The sequence below is a fragment of the Halyomorpha halys genome, unplaced genomic scaffold (genome assembly GCF_000696795.3).
Source record: "Halyomorpha halys isolate HHAL.00 unplaced genomic scaffold, Hhal_1.1 Scaffold954.1, whole genome shotgun sequence".
In the NCBI taxonomy this organism is placed as follows: domain Eukaryota; kingdom Metazoa; phylum Arthropoda; class Insecta; order Hemiptera; family Pentatomidae; genus Halyomorpha; species Halyomorpha halys.
The window spans coordinates 148,162-169,595 of record NW_027110506.1 but is presented as its reverse complement, the minus strand read 5'-3'; the positions used below and the strand labels follow the sequence as shown (position 1 = coordinate 169,595).

General features: G+C 29.8%; 2 protein-coding genes across 4 annotated transcripts in view; one reads left to right on the top strand and one right to left on the bottom strand.

Annotated features, from left to right (window-relative positions):
* The window catches only part of LOC106687388 (DNA polymerase theta), a 107,844-nt gene that overhangs the window by 75,798 nt on the left and 10,612 nt on the right, over window positions 1-21,434 (bottom strand). Inside the window, exons 13-28 of one of the 3 annotated variants that reach the window (XM_067048673.1) lie at window positions 20,838-21,008; window positions 18,638-18,788; window positions 18,321-18,564; window positions 18,114-18,228; window positions 15,919-17,705; window positions 15,274-15,836; window positions 10,048-10,241; window positions 7,615-7,756; window positions 7,347-7,528; window positions 6,905-7,003; window positions 6,409-6,580; window positions 4,874-5,025; window positions 4,650-4,737; window positions 4,397-4,573; window positions 3,405-3,586; window positions 1,160-1,264 (exon numbers count right to left, since the gene is read on the bottom strand). In XM_067048673.1, the coding sequence (XP_066904774.1) occupies window positions 1,160-1,264; window positions 3,405-3,586; window positions 4,397-4,573; window positions 4,650-4,737; window positions 4,874-5,025; window positions 6,409-6,580; window positions 6,905-7,003; window positions 7,347-7,528; window positions 7,615-7,756; window positions 10,048-10,241; window positions 15,274-15,836; window positions 15,919-17,705; window positions 18,114-18,228; window positions 18,321-18,564; window positions 18,638-18,788; window positions 20,838-21,008 (4,524 nt within the window). Of the gene's footprint in view, window positions 1-1,111; window positions 1,265-2,719; window positions 2,995-3,404; window positions 3,587-4,396; window positions 4,574-4,649; window positions 4,738-4,873; window positions 5,026-6,408; window positions 6,581-6,904; window positions 7,004-7,346; window positions 7,529-7,614; window positions 7,757-10,047; window positions 10,242-15,273; window positions 15,837-15,918; window positions 17,706-18,113; window positions 18,229-18,320; window positions 18,565-18,637; window positions 18,789-20,837; window positions 21,009-21,434 lie in introns of those variants that run through there. The other 2 variants (XM_014431247.2, XM_014431250.3) reach the window with 2 other exon arrangements.
* On the top strand, window positions 9,041-10,055 carry CRIF (growth arrest and DNA damage-inducible proteins-interacting protein CRIF). The gene has a single exon (XM_014431251.3). It carries the CDS (start codon window positions 9,197-9,199, stop codon window positions 9,956-9,958), a length of 762 nt encoding a protein of 253 aa, XP_014286737.2. The 5' UTR covers window positions 9,041-9,196; the 3' UTR covers window positions 9,959-10,055.

Genomic DNA, 21,434 nt, shown 5'->3' with positions numbered 1-21,434 from the left:
ATAATGATTCCCTTCATGTCTCAGGGATATATCCAAATGCAAGAGAGGCTCTGAGTGATGCTTTAATTTCAGATAATAATGCATTACGATCTTTGAACATTCAAAGAATACCTTCTGTGCTTGGGACCTTATACGACTTGAGCTCTCCTACAGCCAACCTGATGGCCCCTTCAGTGACAATAGCCTCTGCTAGTGCCCGACTTTCCTCATTTATAAAAGCCTTTCTATTATAGTTCATGACGGTAGGGATTACTAAATCAATAGTTGGTGGAATATCAAGTGAGCCAAATTGACCTCAGGATATGAGGATATTACAGGATTCTGTAAGCTATCTAATGATTGGTATTACCTTTAAAAATTGTATATTCAGTCTCATTTATAATTTGTGTTAGCCTTCCCATGTGTGTCTGATTATTTCTCTTTGTAATGTATTAGAGGCAGTACAGTATGGAGTTAAGCCTGCTTCTAGCTTTGTTTTAGGCTTTTTTGTCCTTTTTTTTTTTTAAACTTACATTAGTTTAGTGGATCATGATTTTACCTTATTCTAGGTTTACGCCTTCAAACGACAAGCCTCCTCATAGGCTGCTAGTAAAATAATTTTTTCATTTCAAAAGTAATGTTTCCACTTAAGGGTTCAAGAAAATATTATTTTCATATGAACTAAAACGTTTCCAAACTTAAACTAAAAAAGTGTAAAGGTCATATACATTTCATTTTTATTCTGTGATCAACATATGGATATTTTCAAAGGGGGTTTAAAATTTTGTATTCTTTTTCAGTTCAATTGAGTTATAGGCTAAACATTTTTTACTACCAATTCGGGACAGTATGCCATCATAAAAATAAGCTTAAATCACCACAAAAACACATTATACTTCAACTAAAAATTAAAAATATTATTTTATCGTAACAACAAATACTTAAAACAATTTTGCCTGTTTATAGTAAAGTTTTTGTTAGAATATAATGTGTTTTAACACATAATTTTTACAATGATCTACTCCTCCATTAGATAAAATTACCTTATATTAAGATTTAGTTGGCCTGTAAAATCTCTAAACACAATAAAAGGAATCAATATTATAATTTTAAATTACATAAATTATGGCTTTAAAAAGCAACCACTCTACGACAAATGGGGAAAATATGAACACCATACCTGGGGTGTTGTGTAGTTGTACGTAGTGTTTATTGTGATTCTACGTAATGAAAATGTGTTCTCCAATAATAGATTCAACCAATAAGGAACAATCTTGAACAGTTTCTAAAAAAAAAAAAATAAAATAGTTCAAGTTTATAAAAATATTTAGATTATGAGTCCATTTGTTCTGTTTTTTTCTTTAGAAATATCTGAAAATTTATGTCCCATGCAACAGCACATGCACCATTTCTTTTAGTACATGAGATGGATAGTACTTATGAAATTGTGCTTGTAGATGGCTGAAAACAGAGAAATTCGTTTAATTTGTATCAAAGATTATTTTTACAAGAAATAGAACGGAATCATTGAACAGATAGATTTTTGGGAGGATAACTGAATAATTATTTAATCACATCCTGCATCATGGATCTTCTTTAATCTCTGTCAAATCATTGAAATTTCAGAATATTTTTCTATTATATATAAAGAAGTATACTATAGTCAAGAGGCCAACTGAAGTCTATTGAAAGCCATCGACTATTAAATGGAATCTTGATAAGCCTTAACAAATCTTGAAATAATTAAAGGATCCAAGTATTTGTAAAGTTTATGGTTTGCTACACAGCCAATATCAAAATGAATGAACCACATGTACGAACAGACCATATGCATGACATTATTATTAATAATTTACTAAGTGTTTAAAACTGGTTTGATAATCATGGTTATTTGAATGTTTCTGTGCTCAATGTACACATCTTTAAAATTTAGCCATATATGACTAGATAACTGAATACAGCAATTAAGTATAACTAACAACAAATATTCTTTGAACAAAGGTAAATCATCATAAAACGGATAGGCCTATAACCTTAATACCTAAATTTTAAAGTATATATAACATATAATAAGTGAATACAGATAGTAAAACAATGAATACTGTGAGTGTGATACAATAGGATGTAGGCTCACCTTGGGAACTAAAATATGCAACAAAAGAAATCACATATTTGCTCACCCAACCTATAATAGATCAAACATTACAAATGGACATCTTAAGGTGAACTTTCTTAACTTAGGGAATGCACTTGGACAAAGTCTACATCAGTTTTTCAGACTATAGTAACATAGAGTAAGAGCTATTATTTATCCAAAGTATTACACACCAGGTATCAAACTTAAACTCTATAATAACAGATGAAAATGAGCAAGATATAATCTTGTTAGGAAGAAATAAACAAACATTAGTTATAATTTATGGCCCACAATAAATCAAAAATCAGATCAAAACATCTATATTTTGTACAATAATAATAAAATAACAAGATACAACATCAACAATAAAAAATTAAATATAAAACATATCAATAACAATAATGTTCAATAGAAAAATATTTCACTAAACAAAAACTAACTTAAAACAGAATAAAAAAAATTTTTTTTTTTTAAACAAACAATTAATATTGATTTATTTAAGATATAAGTAGGCTTACTAACATTAATAAAATGAAAAATAAATGTAGGAACATTATGATTAATTACAATCCTAAATTAAATCAACAAATAAAATTCAATAAATCAAACAAGCCAATTGGTATAATTCTTTTCTTTTACTTTAATACTTAGACATAAACAATAAAATAAACTTCCATACATCTTTGGATATATATCACAATACAGAGCCTAATTATAAAGCATATGGTTTTGAAAGTATATATTTAAATTATTTTTTTCAAAGAACCCCATTTTTTACCAACTTTTACAACAACAGGTAGCGGAACAGAAAGTTTAGTAGCATTCTCCATTGTGTCCCTTAAAATATCTACAAAAGAGTCTTTCACAGTTTCATTTACCTAAAACATGAGAACGTAATAACTATGGACTTAATAAATTATGATAAAATATAACACTAATAACTTACTTATCTTGTTAATTGATAATTCATAATCATTAATACACAATAAGGAAGCTCACATTGTCCACATAACAGTATAAAAAGCAGTTGTTTCCAATCATTCCCTATATCTCAACCCCTTTTTTATGAAAAAAGATTATTACTGATTCATCTTTTATAACACTGATTTGATTTCCTTGTGTTTGTGTTTACCACTTCAGAATATGAAGAAATAATTATAAGAACAAAGGGAATTTATTATTATTAGTAAAATTGTGAGGCAATGTTCTTCTAGGTATATGAATTCTCTGTCCTACTAGTATTATACCACTGCTGTAACACACATATTAATTTAACAGAAATACATACCTCAAAAATAAGTTCATCATGAAGTTGCAGGATCAGATGTGATGAATGTTCGGCAGTAGGTAGTAATTTCCTATCTAGAAACTTATTATTAAGTCGTTCTTCAATATTAACCATAGCCTTTTTTGCAATATCAGCAGCAGAACCTTGTATTTTAGAATTAACAGCTTGCCTCTCGGCTTGGGCTAAAAATACAAGGAAAACTATGTTATTTATACATTTAAAATTAATTGACTTTTTTTTTGGTTATATAAAACTATGTTTGACATATATAGAATAATATTATAAGAAGATAGTCCAAGTAGCGGTCAATAAAGGTATCTTTTTTATTTATTTATTTAATACCAGATTGGCCTAGTGGGCCTTATATGGTTAATGTAGGAGGTACATTTTTTTTTTTTTACTTCCTTATATTATTATTTCTTTTTTATATACTTACTAAACATAGCAATTGTATTGAAATGTTTCTTATTTTCATGTTCTGCCACTTCTATAATATTTGTATCTTACTTTTTTCATTGAACCCTGACAAAGCACTGCAATGTGAGGCGAAACATTGGTTAACAAGAAATAGTTTACTATTTCGAAATATATTACTATTTTGAAATATATTAGAAATATTTTACTATTTTGACCACCAACTAGACTATCTTCCTACAATCTACTTCATATGATCAACTACATTCTTCCAATAAAATAATATTGTTATATCGGTACTAACTGTGAAAAATTGATAAGTCTAGTCAATTTGGTAAAAAGTTATCAACTTTTTCACAGTTGGCACGGATAAACAGAAAGAGAGTAGTACTTATTTATTTTTTATATAATTAATAAAAATGAACAACAAAGAATACAAAAGATAGTAGATGCCTAACTAAATTTTGGTTATACAAAACTAGACCCATCTTTGCCAATCTAGCTCACTATTTAAATATAAAAAATTAAAGGCACAATTAACTCTATAAGAATAAATAAATGACAGTATTAATAATAACCTCTACAATGAGTTATGTTACTGTTTATCTCTGGAAGATATCGAACCCTTCCTGCGAGAGTTGTTATCTTCCCAGCCTGCCGACATTCAGTAACTGTTTTATTAATAAAATCATTTATTTTCGGAAATGTCCTCTTAAACTGAGCTGAGAGCATTGAAGCTTCAGTGGCAGTCTTTCCTACAAGAAAAAACAATAATTAAAAATTAAGTATTCTTAAACAAAATTTGATAAACTGACAAAAGTAATAGATTACCTAATGCTTCTCCTAAGGTTTTATCACCCATTCCATAAATGATTCCATAGCAGATTTGTTTTACTTGATGTCTCATTTCTTCAGTTACCTGACAAAAGAAAGATAACATCAACATATTAAAATATCAAGATTAACATAACTAATAATAAATTTTGGTAAAAATATTAACTAAATTGAGTAATATCAAAATATAAATTTAAAAAAAATTACTTATTAAAAGTTACCATTTCTTTAGAAATATTGTTCCATTCGGCAGCAATAATCTTAAATACGTCATCATTTTGTCTCAATAATGGAATTAGAACTGGATCTTGTGAAAAGTGAGCAAGGATTCTCAACTCCAATTGTCCGTAATCAGCAGAAACTAGTACATTGCCTAAAATTAAGAAGCCAGTCAGCCATTCTTCTTTTTACTACTATTATGAACATATTCCTCACTCCTTCACCAATAAAATATCTGACTAATGGGGTTTAGGGAAGAATATGGTAACTAATAAAAGGGTGAACTGGAAAGGAACATAATGAACGACATGTAATATGAAAATTACTGGTATCAGGACTTTGTTTATGAAGTCGTATGTTAATCATTAATTTTTAGAAAACTTGAAAGATTAAAATTTTTTTGTTTTTTTTTTCTTATTTATTTCCATAAATAATGGAAGCAGAAAGATCAAAAACTTTGAAAGACCATCACTGACAGGAAAGTGATTAATCGGCTAACACAGTTTTTTTAACAAATCATGCTAGAATGGAAAACAAAGAAAGATTTTTTCCATTGTGAGAATGGTTAGGGAAGAATAGGAATCAGTAAGAACTTATTTTATTCTTACTTAGGGCGCAAGTTTCATGCTTTCTTTAGGGTTAAGACAAAAAATTAATAATACAATTATTATTATTATTATTAGAAATTATGTTTTAAAAATAACATAACAGTATATTATTTTCTTATTCTTCCGTCCTTAATAATTTTAATACTAATATATTCTTCTTATAATACTTACACCAGTGATTACCAGACATTTTTTTTTTTTTATGGTGAAACTCTTTTGGTAATGTAAGAAAAATGATGGAACCCCAACATTATCATTTGATACCAATAAATTGGTCCGTCTTTTCATCAAATTTTATGAAACACTATGATACCTACACAACACATTGGCAAAATCTTAAAGGTAAAGCTCCAAATAGGTTGAGCTGACATGGAATGACCCATTCCTGAATTATTTCCCGGAGCCCAAAGAAGACTCGCAGAACCCTGGTTGGGAACCACTGCCTTACACTATACCTTATATATTTTCCAATATTACTTATGAACATATATTATCTATTATCTTCTTCTTCTTCTTTAGTTATTCTGTATTTTTTTTTTCATTATGGTTTTATCTTGTCGAAGCACTTGCAACAATCTTTTCATACAATATCCAAGGTGGACAATTAACAGATCACTAGAAAACTTTTAGGTTTCCAAACATATTTTGAAAGCAGATCGGAGCACAATTACACAGATAACTGACAAGTCACAAAGCATATATTCAGACTCAATTGGAATAAGAAGAACAAAAACATAATGGAATGGTAATGCTGATATTTGGTCTTTCACATGAATAAAACTCTTATGAGAAGTCTACCAAAAGTGCTGATTGGAACAGATTCAATATCCAAAACCAAATGCCAGTGGAATATTTTCCACCATATTACAGTTGATCGTTCTTTATAGCAAAGGAAAGTTGAACCAACAACACTTTATATTTAAACATACCTGGCCTAGCAATAAAGGCAGATCTGAGGCTGAAAAGTTTCTCATTAACATCAAAATCTCTTGGGATATGCTGCAGGTCTGGATCATATAAGACTATCCTTCCGGTAACTGTTTTAGTAGAACTATGGCAATAACACTGATTTTTCGTTTCTAGAAGCAATTGGCTCAGATTCTAAACACAAAATAAAATAAATTTGTATTACTTATTTCATCCAATGGAAATAAGGAAAATTTTATTACTAAAATGAAGAGGTTTCAAATTTAATACAAATGAAAATGGATCGTGACTTAAAAGAAATACATTCATATTTTTGGGTAAGAATAATCATATATTATCACTGTTATTCACCAGTTACAAATTGTTACAAACACACAAAAATATATATATATTTTATCTATTACGTCATTAAATTATAGCAAATGCTCATAAATAAAAATATACTAATAATCAAAGGCTAACTTAACAATTAATAATGATAATAAATTTTAATTTAACCTTTGTCTTTAATGAATGCAGTTTTCTCCAATTCCGTACAATATCTATAAATGGATTACTATTCTCTTGCTCAGGTAGTATTTTCAGCTTCCGTTTAACCTAAAATTAACAATTTTTAATAATAAAAACATTTTAATTCTAGTATTTCATTAAAAGCCTCATTCCACAGTGACAGTGTAGCCATGGCAGCAACATTCAGCGCCTCTTTCATAAAGTTGTATCAGTTACTATCATGTTAATTATACATTTACACATCTTGAAAGTGAACTGTCACACCTTACCAAACCTTGCAAGCTGCTAATACATTTATTTTTTACCATTTATTATAAATGTCTTAAATTTAGATTTACAGATTTAATTTTTAATGATTTAGTTCAATTTGTGTTTCTAGATTCAAATTTTTTTCACTGTGGAAACGGGCCTAAACTACAATTTTCCATGCCTTAGAAAATTCAACATTGGAACTCAAAGAAAATTTTTGTTTAGCTAAAGTAAATGCAGCAATTTCCAGTGTTCCCATAAGTTCTGTTGATAAAGACCATAAGTTATTAACTACTTTCTGATCAAATCCAATCCCAGTAAGTTCCATTGAAAGAAGACATTTTTGAATAGGAATTTCAACTTCTAAAAAAAAAATATATATATATTAATAAATAAATTTTTATTCAAATGGCAAATAGAAAGAAGAAAAAAGTGATATAAAATCTCACCATAAAATAATTTTTCAAGACCATGCTCCTTCAATCTCTTAGTCAACTCAACTTGAAGTTCTTTTAATGTAATTAATTCTTGTCTAATTTTATTATTTATTTCACCATCTATGGGAATGGATTTTCCAAGCAACTCTTTAGCCTTTACAAATGTAAGAGAATTAAAAAGATAATAATGCAATTTATAACAAATACAAAAAATATTGGAATTGCATAAATTATTTTTATTTTATTTTTTTTAAATTCCTAAATGGATATACACAATAAAAACCTGACATCTGACTTAAATTAAATAGGCTACAAAGTGCTGAATAATGACTTTTCTACATACTTCTGAGGGCGGAATAATCTTTACATTAAAACATGTTTTTAAATTTATCATAGGTAAATTTAAAGTGGTCCATAGATGGCTCAGTTCGGAACTAACAGTACACTCTGGTCTCAAAAAAATTGACTTCCGCCATTTTGGGGGAGCTGAGGTAAATATTTACCTTATCATATATTAACTGGGAATTTTATATTCAATCTGGCATTCTTAAAGAATATTCAATTACCACTGAAGTTTCATAAAAAACGGCCAGGAAGGAGGCCAAGCCCAAGAGAGGAAAACCAGAAAACACTATTTTAAATAGTAATTTAGCCATCCTAAAACGTTTAAAATATGCAAAATAAATTTTCATTAGAAAGGTACCATATAACTTGAAGCTTGGGTAGTGGCGGAAATAATGGCGGTTTTCTCCAAGAATATTTTAACATCGATACATCCAAGTAAAATATTAGAAATATTTTAATAGCATATTATTGTAATATTAAAAAACAATACCATGAATCTCTAAAATATACTTGAATAAATAACCAGTAAAGTTTTGCCAATATAACCTCACCAGTAATATGCTTAGCTTTGTCTACTAAAGGCGGCTATTTCAAAATATTCGATTGCATCTTTAGCCAGATAGAAACCAGTTTCCCGACATATAAAAAAGTTTACTCCTTATTTTTAAAAAACTAGTTCTTTTTTACTCTCACTAACATATGTATATGAAATATAGTAAGTATTGTGATAGCGAAAAATTTCGAATTCGTTTTTACCAGAATTATAAGTTTTGAGGTCTCCTGTGCCCAAATAACTAAGTCTCGAAAAAGGGTTGAATACAACCGAAGTTTTCATCTAATAGTTAAATGCTTTTCTAAGCTAACCAATCAGATTTTCCTCATTCCTGCTCCATGCAGTACGAAAGGTTAAATATTTTAAAGTAACCGAATTTCGATTTAATACGCGAAATAAATGTTTATTTTATTTTGCCCCAATAAAATTAGTGTTATTATTGGATGAAAATTACAAATTATTCAGAATCATTAAGTATTATTTTATTGTTAAAATTTTAATATAAAACTAAATAAGCGAAAAATATGTATTTGCAAATCACTACAATTGACAAAGATCCATACACTAGTAGTATTAAAGGACTACAGAGTGCAGAGTAGGGAATTGTACGTTTATAACCTGACAGCAACCTCCCGAACAGAAGTTGATAATAATTTTTATGAACTGATTGAAATTAATATTGTAATATTCAAGAATATGGAAGCGTTGATTAATCTCAGGAAACTATGTACTTTACATTCATCCAACATAAGAACGGCCGTTTTGTGCAAAAATCATTTTAGACTGGCTTCAACAGCTAATTCTGAGGATCAAAATATAATTGCTACTGCAGATGAAGATTATGAGACTTTGCAGCTACAGAAAGAAATAGAAATTGAAAGGAAACGAAACAAATCTAGATTGTCGCCAGGTCACCGAAACAAGCTTCATGGCAGAGTACCCTACAGTGAACCTGTTGCAGAAAGCCATTTGACATTTAAATATAACAGAATGCTATTTGGCAAGTATGGTAAATCCAGCAATGTAAATCCTGGAACATTATGGCCAACAAAATCAGAATTACAAGAAATGATAGAGTATGAAAAAATCGCCCACCCCTTCACTTTTAGTGAATTGGTAGAAAAACAGAAAAAAATTGTAGAAGAAAGGGAAATAATGATAATGGCAAAACAACAGAAGATAATAGACAATTTAAAAAACTTAGAAGGATGGAAAAGAGAAATAACAGCCCGGGCCGAAAAGAAATTGGCAGAATTGGCTAAGGCTAAAGCAAGAAAAGATGCCTTGATAGAAGAAGTTAAAAGACATTTTGGTTATAATGTAGATCCAAAGGATGAAAAATTTAAAGAAATGCTTGTAATGAAAGAAAGGGAACAGAAGAAAAAACTGAAAGCAGAAAAATCAAAAGCTAAGCAAGAACGTTTCATTGCTGAAGCCTTGAAGAAGGAAGGTAAATAGTTTTGAAAGGAATGTAATTAGGGCATTGATAATATTAAATTTATTTTTTCTAAACTCAGTTTTCGAAATCAACAATAAAAGATACTTACTAATTCTTTCAATGACTTATACTTTTCCCCTGGTTCCAAAAGCCATTCAGCAATCCCTACATCAAATGTTTCACATTCAACTATGATTTTGCAACAGTTAAATAATACTCGGAATTTTTTCTTAGTGTCTATACCACAAAGTATTAAATCTCTATTACTGAAAACCTCTCTCAAAATTAAATTACATTTTGTTCCTGAAAATATTTGTAGCTATTAGTTAGAATTAGAGAAAACAATGAATATTTTATAATTGTGTAAATAGTGCGGTAATTAAAAATTTTACTTTAGGATTGATTCTGCTATCTACAATAAATGTTTGATATGTGTAGGCAAATATACTTCTAATGGTAGTAATAAAGTTTTTCAATTTGCATAAAAAGGAAGGCTAGATTACCACACCCTGGACTGTTTCACATCACCTAAAGTAAATCATCCTGGAGTTATCAACTTTTTTTATGACTCCTGTCATGATCATATCTGATATATTTGGGGGGGGGGAGGAGGGTTTATATTGAGGTAAATAACCTACTTTACCATGGTAGGGGGTCAAGTTTCATTTTGTGGATTGCCACAGAAATAAAAGTTGAACCCTTCCCTCCAGGCCGGGTCCGAACCAGCAATGCTGCAGTTGCTTTAACTCCCTTAGCTACAAACAGCCACTGGAGTTACTAACTAAATAACTGCATTGGTTTATTACTAAACTGAAGAATATAGCAATAAGATAGAATAACTCTTAAATCATAATCATGCAAAGCCTGCTTAAATAATTAAAATTTCTTTTTGTATTTCTACAGAAATATATATATTATGAATTGGATTGGAACAAGAATGCTCCATATTTTTCCTGTTATGGTCTATATAAGGAGAATAAAAAAAAAAATGAAAACCTTTCATGAAATTTAGTGAACTGATAATAAATATTATACTAATTTTGGGAGTATTATAAACAAAACTGATATTCATTTAAGATAAACCTATTGTTCTACAAATCTGGAGGAATGCGATGACAATGAAAATCATTTCTCATGACATATCAGTATATCATCCTAAATATTTTCAAGTTCAAAAACACAAAGTCCTACAAAAATATACTATACATGTTCCATAATAAGTACCAGCAGATTTAAAAATTGAAATTTTAAAGTAACAATTATCAAAAATTAAGAAAACAATAACAAGAATGATATGCTAGTTACTGTATAATTTTTTGACACGTTATCGCTCCAGTACCAGTGGGTAGCCACCTTCAAATCCCTCCAATTTCTTCACTTCCTATCCAACCAGACCCAAGAGAAATGAATTTAATGTCGTTTTCAATCAAAATTTGTAAATTGATCGAATATTTTTACACATTTATTTCAACTATTATTTTATCCTTTACTGCACTCTAAATAGATCTTATTATTCACTTTTTTTGCAAAATTGAAAGTTACCAATATTTTTTTAAAAATAATTTTATTATCTTTTTTTTCAATCGATTACTATCAGAAGTTATATTTTGATTTAATATTATTTCATTTTTATAAACATATATATTTTTGGACCTTTTTATATTTTGTTTTCTACTACAAGGCTCTTATCCAATTTTTACTATCTGTATTATTCTTCTTAAGACTCCCATAATAGATAAAACTAACACACTTAGTTTCCAATATTAATTACATAATTAATGCCAAGGTAATTTTTTTTATAATGTTGAACATAATGAAAACTGAAGCTCTCCAAGATTAAAGATTAGTGTGCCAAAAGGTGATAGACGACTGCCATTCTACCAATAACTTGTAGTAACATCTAAGTGAATTGATTATTTATAATTCATCATCATCATCTGTGGCACTACAACTCTTGTAGAGTCAAGGCCTTCCACAACTTCATTCGTCAATCCTCTCTAATGGTAGCCACTGCTCTCCAATTGCGGATTCCCAAGATAGACCTGGCATCCGCTGCCACTCCATTGATCCATCGAAGCGGGGGTCTTCCTACTCTCCTTGTCCCATTTATCCTTTGTCCAGAATCATCTTAGGAATCTGATCCTGGGTCATTCTTAATACATGACTTACCCACCGAAGCTGTCCCACTTTGATTATCCTTACAATATCCAGGTTCTTGTAGAGGCTTGCCGGTTCAGCATTTGTTCTTATCTTCCAGATCCCATCAGCACAAACCGGGCCATAAATTTTCCTCAATATTCTCCTCTCGAACCTCAGAAGAAGGGCTTTCTGTGACCTGGGTAGTGACCAGCATTTGGAGGCATAAGTGAGAACTGGTCTCACCAGGGTCTTATTAATAATTACTTTCTTTAAATCAATCCCATAATTGATATGGAATGTAACAAATAATAATCAGACAGTAAAAATGAATTTAAATATTAAAAAAAAGAAAAATAATTTAAAGAAATATTTTCAAACCATATGGATAAAACAAAATATATGGTTAGCAGTAAAAATGGTAAGAATTTCAAGTGACATATGTACAGGAGGAAATACATTTAAAAAGGTAGAGAAAATTAAGTATTTGGGGTCTATGGTAATTAGAAAAAACAAAATTTATGCAGTAATAAAGGCGGTAAATGCTTGTTATTCTTCAAATTTGATATTTCTCAACTTGCACCTCTTGTCTGGAAACTTAAAAGTTGGAACTTACAAAACTATTACCCTTTCTACTGTTCTGTATAGATGTGAAACATGGCCTCTTTCATTAAGGGAGGAACACCACCTTGAGGTTTTGAAAATAAAATATTTCGACAGGAAAAGTTGGAGTTAAGCAGAGAATTTAGAAGGCTAAACAATGTCAAATTGCATGAAATGCACCAGTAGGTAAATATAATTTAGGTGATACAATTGCAATGAGTAAGATGTACATAAGGTACATGTATGTACATATGAACATTGCAATGAATAAGACATAGTAGCAAATGGATCCCTAAAAAGCTAATAAACATTGGTTCAAGGGGTAAACTGAAATGTTAGAGGGAGGATTGTGTCAAGACTAATCTTGTGGATTTAAGTTTGGGATAAATGTACTATTTAAACTACATATTAACTTTAAATCTAATAACAATAACAACTGTCGAGTCCTATTAATTTATTTTATTTGGAGACTTTTATGGTTAATAAATAACTAATCATAGTTTTAAATAGCATTTAAAGAATATACTTTAAGAAAATTGAATGATGGAGAGTTATTTTTGAAAAGTAAATAAATATGAAGTGGTTCATGAACTATATTAATTCATGAAATATATACATGTCGTATATACCCACCCCCTAAGACCCCTGAGGAGCGATGGTCCTATATCATTTTTTAAATATTAGCTTAAAACAGGAGGAAACTTTAAGATAGTTAAATCGAGCAATATTTAAAAAGTACCTGAAATTGAAAAATGGTGTGAAACCCTCCACTCTCGTCCTTCGTGGTAGCCTTACTTATCTGACTTTTCAAACGGACAATTATAGCGAGTAGGTTGGTTGATATACGACATGTCACAATCTCACAAGGGGAGATCATAACAAAAAGTAAAGACAATCCTTCCCCACTGGACCCACCCCGCTAAGACCACCAGGGAGCAACGATCCTATATCACTTTTGAAATATTAGCTTAAAACAGAAAGAGGAGACTTAGAGATAGTTAACTCGAGCAATATTTTAAAAGCACCTGAAATTGAAAAATGGGATGAAATAAAATTAATGGCCTTAAAGAAAATTTAAATCATTTTTTAGTAAAAGCAATTCTAAACAATTAACCATAAAAAGTATAAACATCATTGTAGAATAAAAAAAAAAAAAAAAAAAGTATTTGCTGAAAAACGTGAACTAGGCTAAGAAGGATTGTACTCAGTATGTTACTGGTTATTTTAAGTGAAACAAGGTTTATATTTTTTTTTCTTTTGTAACTTAAGGACAAAAGTTATAGAAAAATTATGATATGGCCAATTATGGATTATAATATTTCTATAAAAGTAACATAAACTTTTTCAAAGACTTCCCTCACCATCAACATCAAAACTGCTTAGTAAGCTCCTCTAAATCTGTTAGATATCAGTATTCACTTATACTTACCAAGGAATCATATCTAATTAATAAATATTATTTTTATATAAAATATTAAGGAGGTTGGGGCTTGTACAGCTGTCAAAAACTAAGAAACCTTGTTTAATTTGGTAATGCAAAAATAAATATAAACATTACTTTCTAATTTAGTCATTTTCGGGCTGTTTGCATTTATTTATAAATTGATGATGTTATTAGACTATTTGGCAAAATAGATTGGTCCAATTTGTAAAAATAAACAATAAGCTCACCTCCTGCCATTGCCACTAAATATTTTCTTAATTCTGGATCGGCAATGATTGGAATCCCTTATGTACAACTGAACAGGTAATACAAGTATTAGCTAGCCTGCAACCTTTCCCTAATGTTATATTTGTCAGGAAGTCGTAAAAAAATATTTTACAGAATATATATCAATATTCATATTTCTAAATATGACATGGTCTTATTTAAGAACAGGTAAAAGAAAAAAATTAAGGGTAATTTCAAACCTAAGCTAATGATAGCACTTTTTAAAATGTTTAACGTATAAATCACAAAGATAAAAATTATAAGTTTCAGATTATTAAGAAGTTTGATAAGGAAAACACAAAATTACCTCACATTCAAAATATTTCCAAAACTGTTGAAAACTACGTAGATTGAAGTAGAATCAACCCCAAAGTAAAATTCTACTACAAGAAACTCGATCATTTTGTATGTGCCACAGGGAGATGATAAAAATGGAGATGTTATCAAACCCCTGAGGACAGATGATCTATTTACGGCAGATGTTAAAATAAGTTCTCTGTGAGGTTATTTCTCGAAAGAAAGTAAATAATTTAGTCCATTCCCTTACCTTTTTAGTGAAAAGATAAAATAATATTGTTTAGATATAATAAGTATTTATTTAGTAAACCATGCATTAAAAATTATTATTTATTAATTACGTTCGCTAAAAATATCAGCTTAAGTACCTATTTTTATTGTTATTTAGCTTCAGTTAAGGGATTTGATCAAATCACTTACTTCCTTTAGAGAAACCTCCCCACTGAGTTGTTATTTCAATATCTGTTCACAGACCATAACCTAAGAGATTTGATCAAATCTCCATTTGAATCATTTCCCTATGACATATTAATACTTTAAATTTAATTATTTGGATAAAAAATAATAAGCATAGAACTTTGCAAATACCTCCAAGTGTCATATCCAAATCATAAACAGCTTTTCCATTAAAAAAGCTTATCCTGACGATGGCCATATCCCCTGAATAACATTTGTACTGCATTTTTTCAAGATTATTAATACTCCTCAGTATTTTGTTACCTATTTTATTTTTCTGAATTTCCGATTCACTAATATCCTTTATTTCAATGAAAAAACTCACTTCTTTGGAATGTAATATATTTGCAATAATGTCTTTGGCATTGATAACACTTTCATCAACAGTAATAATAGGTACATCATCGTATTTTTTCACAAATTCTGACATCAGACATCTTGTACTCCTGTGTTCATGTTTCTGGGAAGGACTAATAGACTTAGTTTTGTTAAAACATTTTTTACTAACTGGAGATTTAGTGAGTTTGATAATATCTCCCCCTATCGGAGGATATTTGGCAGGAGAGTCATGCTTAGCTGGACTTGATTTTGATACAACTTTAGTGGGGGAACTAAATCGGCCAAGTGCATTACTACTAGCACTGGAGCTCTTAAGACTGAAATCTGTCTTGTGTTTTTTTAATTGCTCAGGTGATCTGAAACAGTTTTAACTTATTTACCAACCAAATTAAAATTAAATTGAATTACAATACTTAACACAGTTATTAATTGACTTACTCGGTGATGAAATCCTCTGAATCTGAAATACTCAAATCCAACTTATCAAAGTCATCCTTATTTGAATTTGTATTGTTTATGTTAAACTCTTCTTTTAATGAATTATTTAACATTTCAGATAATTTATATTTGAATGTTGCATTAAAAGTATTAGATATCAAAGTTTCTCTCAAACTTTTGTCTTTAATTTCAACCAAAGTTTTTGAAGAAATATTTCCTTCTGACTTTGGGCGACCTTTCATTTTCAGATAGTCCATATTCGGTGATTCTGATTTAAAAGATACTTCACTTTTATTTCTCTCAAAATTATTCCGGGAGGATGATCGCTTGCCAAATTTTTCATTTTCAGAAATAAGATTTTCAAGTTGCGAATTAAACGGCATACTATCATGAAAGTACGATTTGGTTAAAGATTCTTTAACAATACATTTTTCCTTAATTTCAGATAAATATGATTTTTTAGAATAACTAAATTTGTCCTTTTCCAGGGGCAACCAAATTTTTTTTCTTGAATAGTTCAATTCTTCTATTGAATCAGAGAGTTTACGTTTTAAAACATTTTTTCCAGGATTGGTTTCAAAATTTTTTGTTTCTATTTGTGAAAATTCCAAAAGGCTGTCTCCTCCCCAGTTTATATCAAATTCTTCGAGCGTTTGATTTTTGATACAGTCTATTTCTGGTCTTATACTAGAATAATGCGTCAGCGGTGAGTCAGAAAACATGTCATTGTTACTAAGATTGGCACCATCATGACTATGATTTGTAACTGGAGTGCTACAATTCAAATTTGCATTTTGAGGATTGATTTGATCATTTAATTTACTTGGAATACTTACAATATCTTTATCATTCTGAATTGGACTCTGAAATAACGATTTAGGAGAATCAAAAAAATTCACTGAATGGTTTGTAGGTATTGTTGCATCAGAAATTCTATGTATTAAACTTAAATGCTCTTTAAATTTATGATTCGTACAAGAATACTTTACTGGTATATTTTCTGAAGTATAATTTACTTCTTTATTATATTGATTTCCTCTTTCTTCTTGAAAGAATCTTTTTTCAACTTCTAAAATGTCGAAAGCAGAAAACTTACTGTTGTTAGAAAAATTTAAAGGGAAATTGTCACTTTCTTTGCGAGGTTGCTGTAGATTGTCTCCTATGCTATTATCTAATCTGTGAAAATATTTAGTTTTGTTTACATTCCTATCTATAATTCTACTAACAAATTCAGAGTCAATTAATTCTGTATCATCTAATTCAGCAAAATCTTTTTTTACTCCTTTTTCCGATTTGAAACTTTCATTAAAATTTTTTGGACTTAAATTGAAAATAATATTGTGTTTTGAATTTTCTCCATTCATACCTAAAAAAGGTGAAACAGTTTTTAGCGAAAATGTGACATTTTGTGGTTCTGGAAATTCGATCTTTTTTTCATCGAGTTCTGGTAAAATAGTTGTAGTAGGTGCTTCAACTTTTTCTATTGCAAAAACTTCTTCAGATGTTAGATCAATATTTCTTGGTGATACAGATGATAGTCTATTAACATTTGATATTTCAGCAATGTTTGTTAGATCATTGTCAATATTAATTGGTTGATTTTCGTTTACTATACTCTGCTTATGTGAATCTTCATTGTCTTCAGTATGTGCATCTCTTATTACTATATTAGAATTTGTATTGTTCTGTGGTTCACTATCAAAAATTGTAGAGCGTTCATAAACTGAATTAGAAACAGATTCTACATTACTTGCCTCCCATTCTGCTGCTTTGACACCCATTTCTTTCTGTATGAACATAAAAGTTATTTATGTTAATATTTTATACTAATATTAGCATCATTAATTAATTCATAATTTTAAAATCAGATGGTTCTCGTATTTAAATCAGGCTCTGCTTATTCCAGAGTAACTTAAGCTGAGTTCTACTTAATGAAAATGGGTAAATGGGTATACACATAAAACCATATTTTATAGCCTTTAGTTTATCTAGAGGGTCTTTTATATAATGTAAACTCAATTTCGATGGCTTCAGTAATTCTAGTTGATTTTTTAACAGACTTATTCAATTTTTTTTTTCTAAGCATCTAAAAAATGGTCCCTGGTATAAATTAGTTAATGGTTTAGCTCTGAAACGACTAGAAATGAAGTGATGTAAAACAAGGACTGCTTGTACAATTATTTATCAATACTCACTAATAGAAATCTTCTAGCTTCTTGAATAAGGAGGTTCGCTGCTTGTGCCTCGGAAAGACCAGGTCTTCCAGGCACATATATATTTTTTTTCTCTTCTTTGTTACCAATTACTTCACTAAAAAATAAATATAAATAAAAAATGTCAAAATCCTCAAAATCAAATGTTTAATTTTAAACAGAACAACATAAATTAAAAAAAAAATGTACCTTTGAAACGGTTTCGCTTTGCGAATTGCCACCAAAATAGATGATGGAGATGAAGAAGCCAAATCAGTTACAGAAGTTATTGAAGCATTAAATAAAGCTCGGGCCATTAAAGCTGTCATACAATCCAGTCTTAAAAGATCGAGCAATTCCTTTTGAACTCCAAACTGGATTCGAGAGGATAATTCAGCCAGAAGTACTTCAAGCCCTCCCCAGCCCAACCTTTTACAAAAGCTAGTTACCATAGCTAAAATTTAAGATTATTTGTTAAATTGAGAATATAAAAACAAATATTTTATTTATAAATTACATAATGTTACCAGCAAAAGTAGAAGCTGATTGCTGCAATGACTGTAGCATACCCTTATTGCAATCATACTTCAATGCTACTTGATTCAGCGGAACTTCATTGATTAGATCTTGAAGGGCAAGAGCTGTATAAAATCTTTTGTGAATAGAAACTTTTTGAACCTATTTAAGAAATTAATAAAGATACAAATAACAAAATTGGAATAAATTAATTTTATATCAACTAATGAAATATTAATTTAAAAAATAAGGGGAGACTGTTGTACCAACAATTATAGCATGAAGGATGAACTTATTTTCTTTCTTCTTTAAGGGCTAAGTAAAATTGGGTAGGTCGAATCTTTCCTTTCTTTTAGGCTACTAAATAATTTTTATTAGTTATGATGATTTTTACAGTAACCACTAACTTTCAATGCAATCGATCTCAACTATCTTATCCGAGTATAAAGTGAAATATGAAAACAACATTTTTTTCAAGCTACCATCTCTGATCTCTGGAAGTGCATCAGTGAGTCAATTTGTATCACCTTCAATAGTAAAATTATTGGTTCAAAAATTGTGAGGACAGTATCTGTTGTTATGACAATCGCCATCATTGGTTGGAAATGTTGTACCTAAGGGTAACAATTGTTTTGTTTTTAAACCCTTAAATAATAAAAAAAATATGATGAGTTATAAATGTGTTAAAAAAATTATTTTATTTAAAAACTGATATATCATAAGGTTCTATACAAATTTAAAAAATAAAATTCTGTCTTCTGGTACAATTGTCTCCCCCATATTCCTCGTTTGTAATTTTGTATTTTGTTTTAGGTTCTGTGTCAATAGCTTCTGGCCAAGCTGAAGTGTCTCCTGTGAATCTCCTTCCTACCAATCGATGTAGTGGCAAGCTTCCCAAGAAACTCTGACTAGAATGGGAAAATTATGCTGATCTCTTGGAATGATTACAGATTACACCTTAACAAGGTTGCTTAGGAGCAACACATATTAAGAGAACTCCAAAGCTAAAGAAGCTTTGATAAAATATATGTAAGACATTTATAATGTCATAAAAGATGTTCATCTCATGACTGAGATAGAGTTGATATAGGTGTGATGTTCATCATTCCACATAATGATGGAAGCAATGCTAGAACAAAAAAAATAATAATGACTGGTAGCATAAAATTTGTTTTTCAAAATCTTATTTCAGAGGAGAGGAAAAACGTAAACTAACAAAAAAAGTAGATAGCTCATAGCTTCTATAGGACAATTTACCAAATCCTGGAAAGCAGATCACTATTGGAAGGACCCTCTCAATTTTTTATTATTAATTAACACTCAGAATCAGAGGATTTTGGATTCAGAGATGGATTCTATCCATCCATTTTAACAGTCAATATAATCCACATTACTGACCATACTGTGGTTGCTAATGCTCAATCATCCTGAAACCATTCTTCATCAATAAGTGATACTTGTACTGAGTGAACTACCTTATATTCTGGAAAACCAACGGAAGCGAAAAAGTTGTTTTTATGCCCTATCAAACGAGTGAAATAATCATACATAGTTGACGAACGAGAGCACCTGGGAAGCGACAAATAGAAGAGGAAACTACCGCAGGTTTGCTAAAGAATCCTAGATTCCGATTGGAACAGGCACAATCCTTCAATTAATTGTTCTGAATTTGCTTCCTTAGTATTGAAGATAGTAGTAGAGAAGCTTTGTATTCATAGAGGAAGTGCTTCGAGTTTTTCCACATACATTTTATATTTTAGACATCAAGGAAAAAATTTTGTTCTGTGCTTGTTTGTAGACAAATCTATGTTTGGATATAGCATCTACTAATCTTATTTTTATTTTAATGTAAATATCAGGGATTATGCGGGTTGATAACTAGGTGGTCACTTATCAATTTTATCAGATGAAAATGTATTTTCGTTGACACAACATTTCAAAAACAGCACGTCCAATGGCACTCAGTCAGGGGTATTATGGGAATTAGAGTAAAAATGGTCCCATATCAATTTCCATCCATTAATTTCACTGATACACAAATGTATTTTCCTTAAGACACCTACTTTGAAAGCAACTCACCCCATAAATTTTACTCCTATATTGCCAAGAGTAACAGTGAGGAAGCTACACTGACTTATTTACCTGGCAAGCTTCTTTTTCTTACATAATTATTATAATTACTGTTACAAATAAATTATAAAAATAACTTACAAACTCATCAGCATTTAGATTTATTGTACCCCTCATAGCTTTAATTAAAAATCTGTCTTCGATACCAATAAGTTCTCCAATCTTTTGAAGATTAGTTGGCAAATTTTCCCAAATCGTGAAGTACCTCATCCAGTCCACTGCCCAATAATCACAAATGGAATAAGGGGTCACCTGAACAGAAAAGTAAAGTTAATTTTATACAATAAATATATTTAGCATACTTTAAAATAATAATAAAAATATAGTAATCATGGAAATAGATTGATTAATTAATTACTTTTAGGAGAAGATGGTCAAGGGTGCATTCAGCAAGAAATACTCATGCCCTATCTTCATCGAATTCTTCACAATCTTTTTGCTATCCTCTTATACCCATCACTACCTTACATCCTCTTTCTTTCTGATAACATCCATAAATACTTACATTCCTCTATCCTCAACCTCCACCTTGCCTTCAGATTACACTGTTCTTTAATTGACCACTCCCCTGACCAACTTCTCATATTAATCTACGGTCAACTATTAACACCTCAATAATTATTTTTTAATCAAAAAGGCTTATTTTAGTCAGAAATATTATAATTGAGTAAAACTAAA

Excerpts from the sequence above, each read along its gene's own strand:
- CRIF (XM_014431251.3), top strand. The coding sequence starts at position 9,197 with ATGGAAGCGTTGATTAATCTCAGGAAACTATGTACTTTACATTCATCC.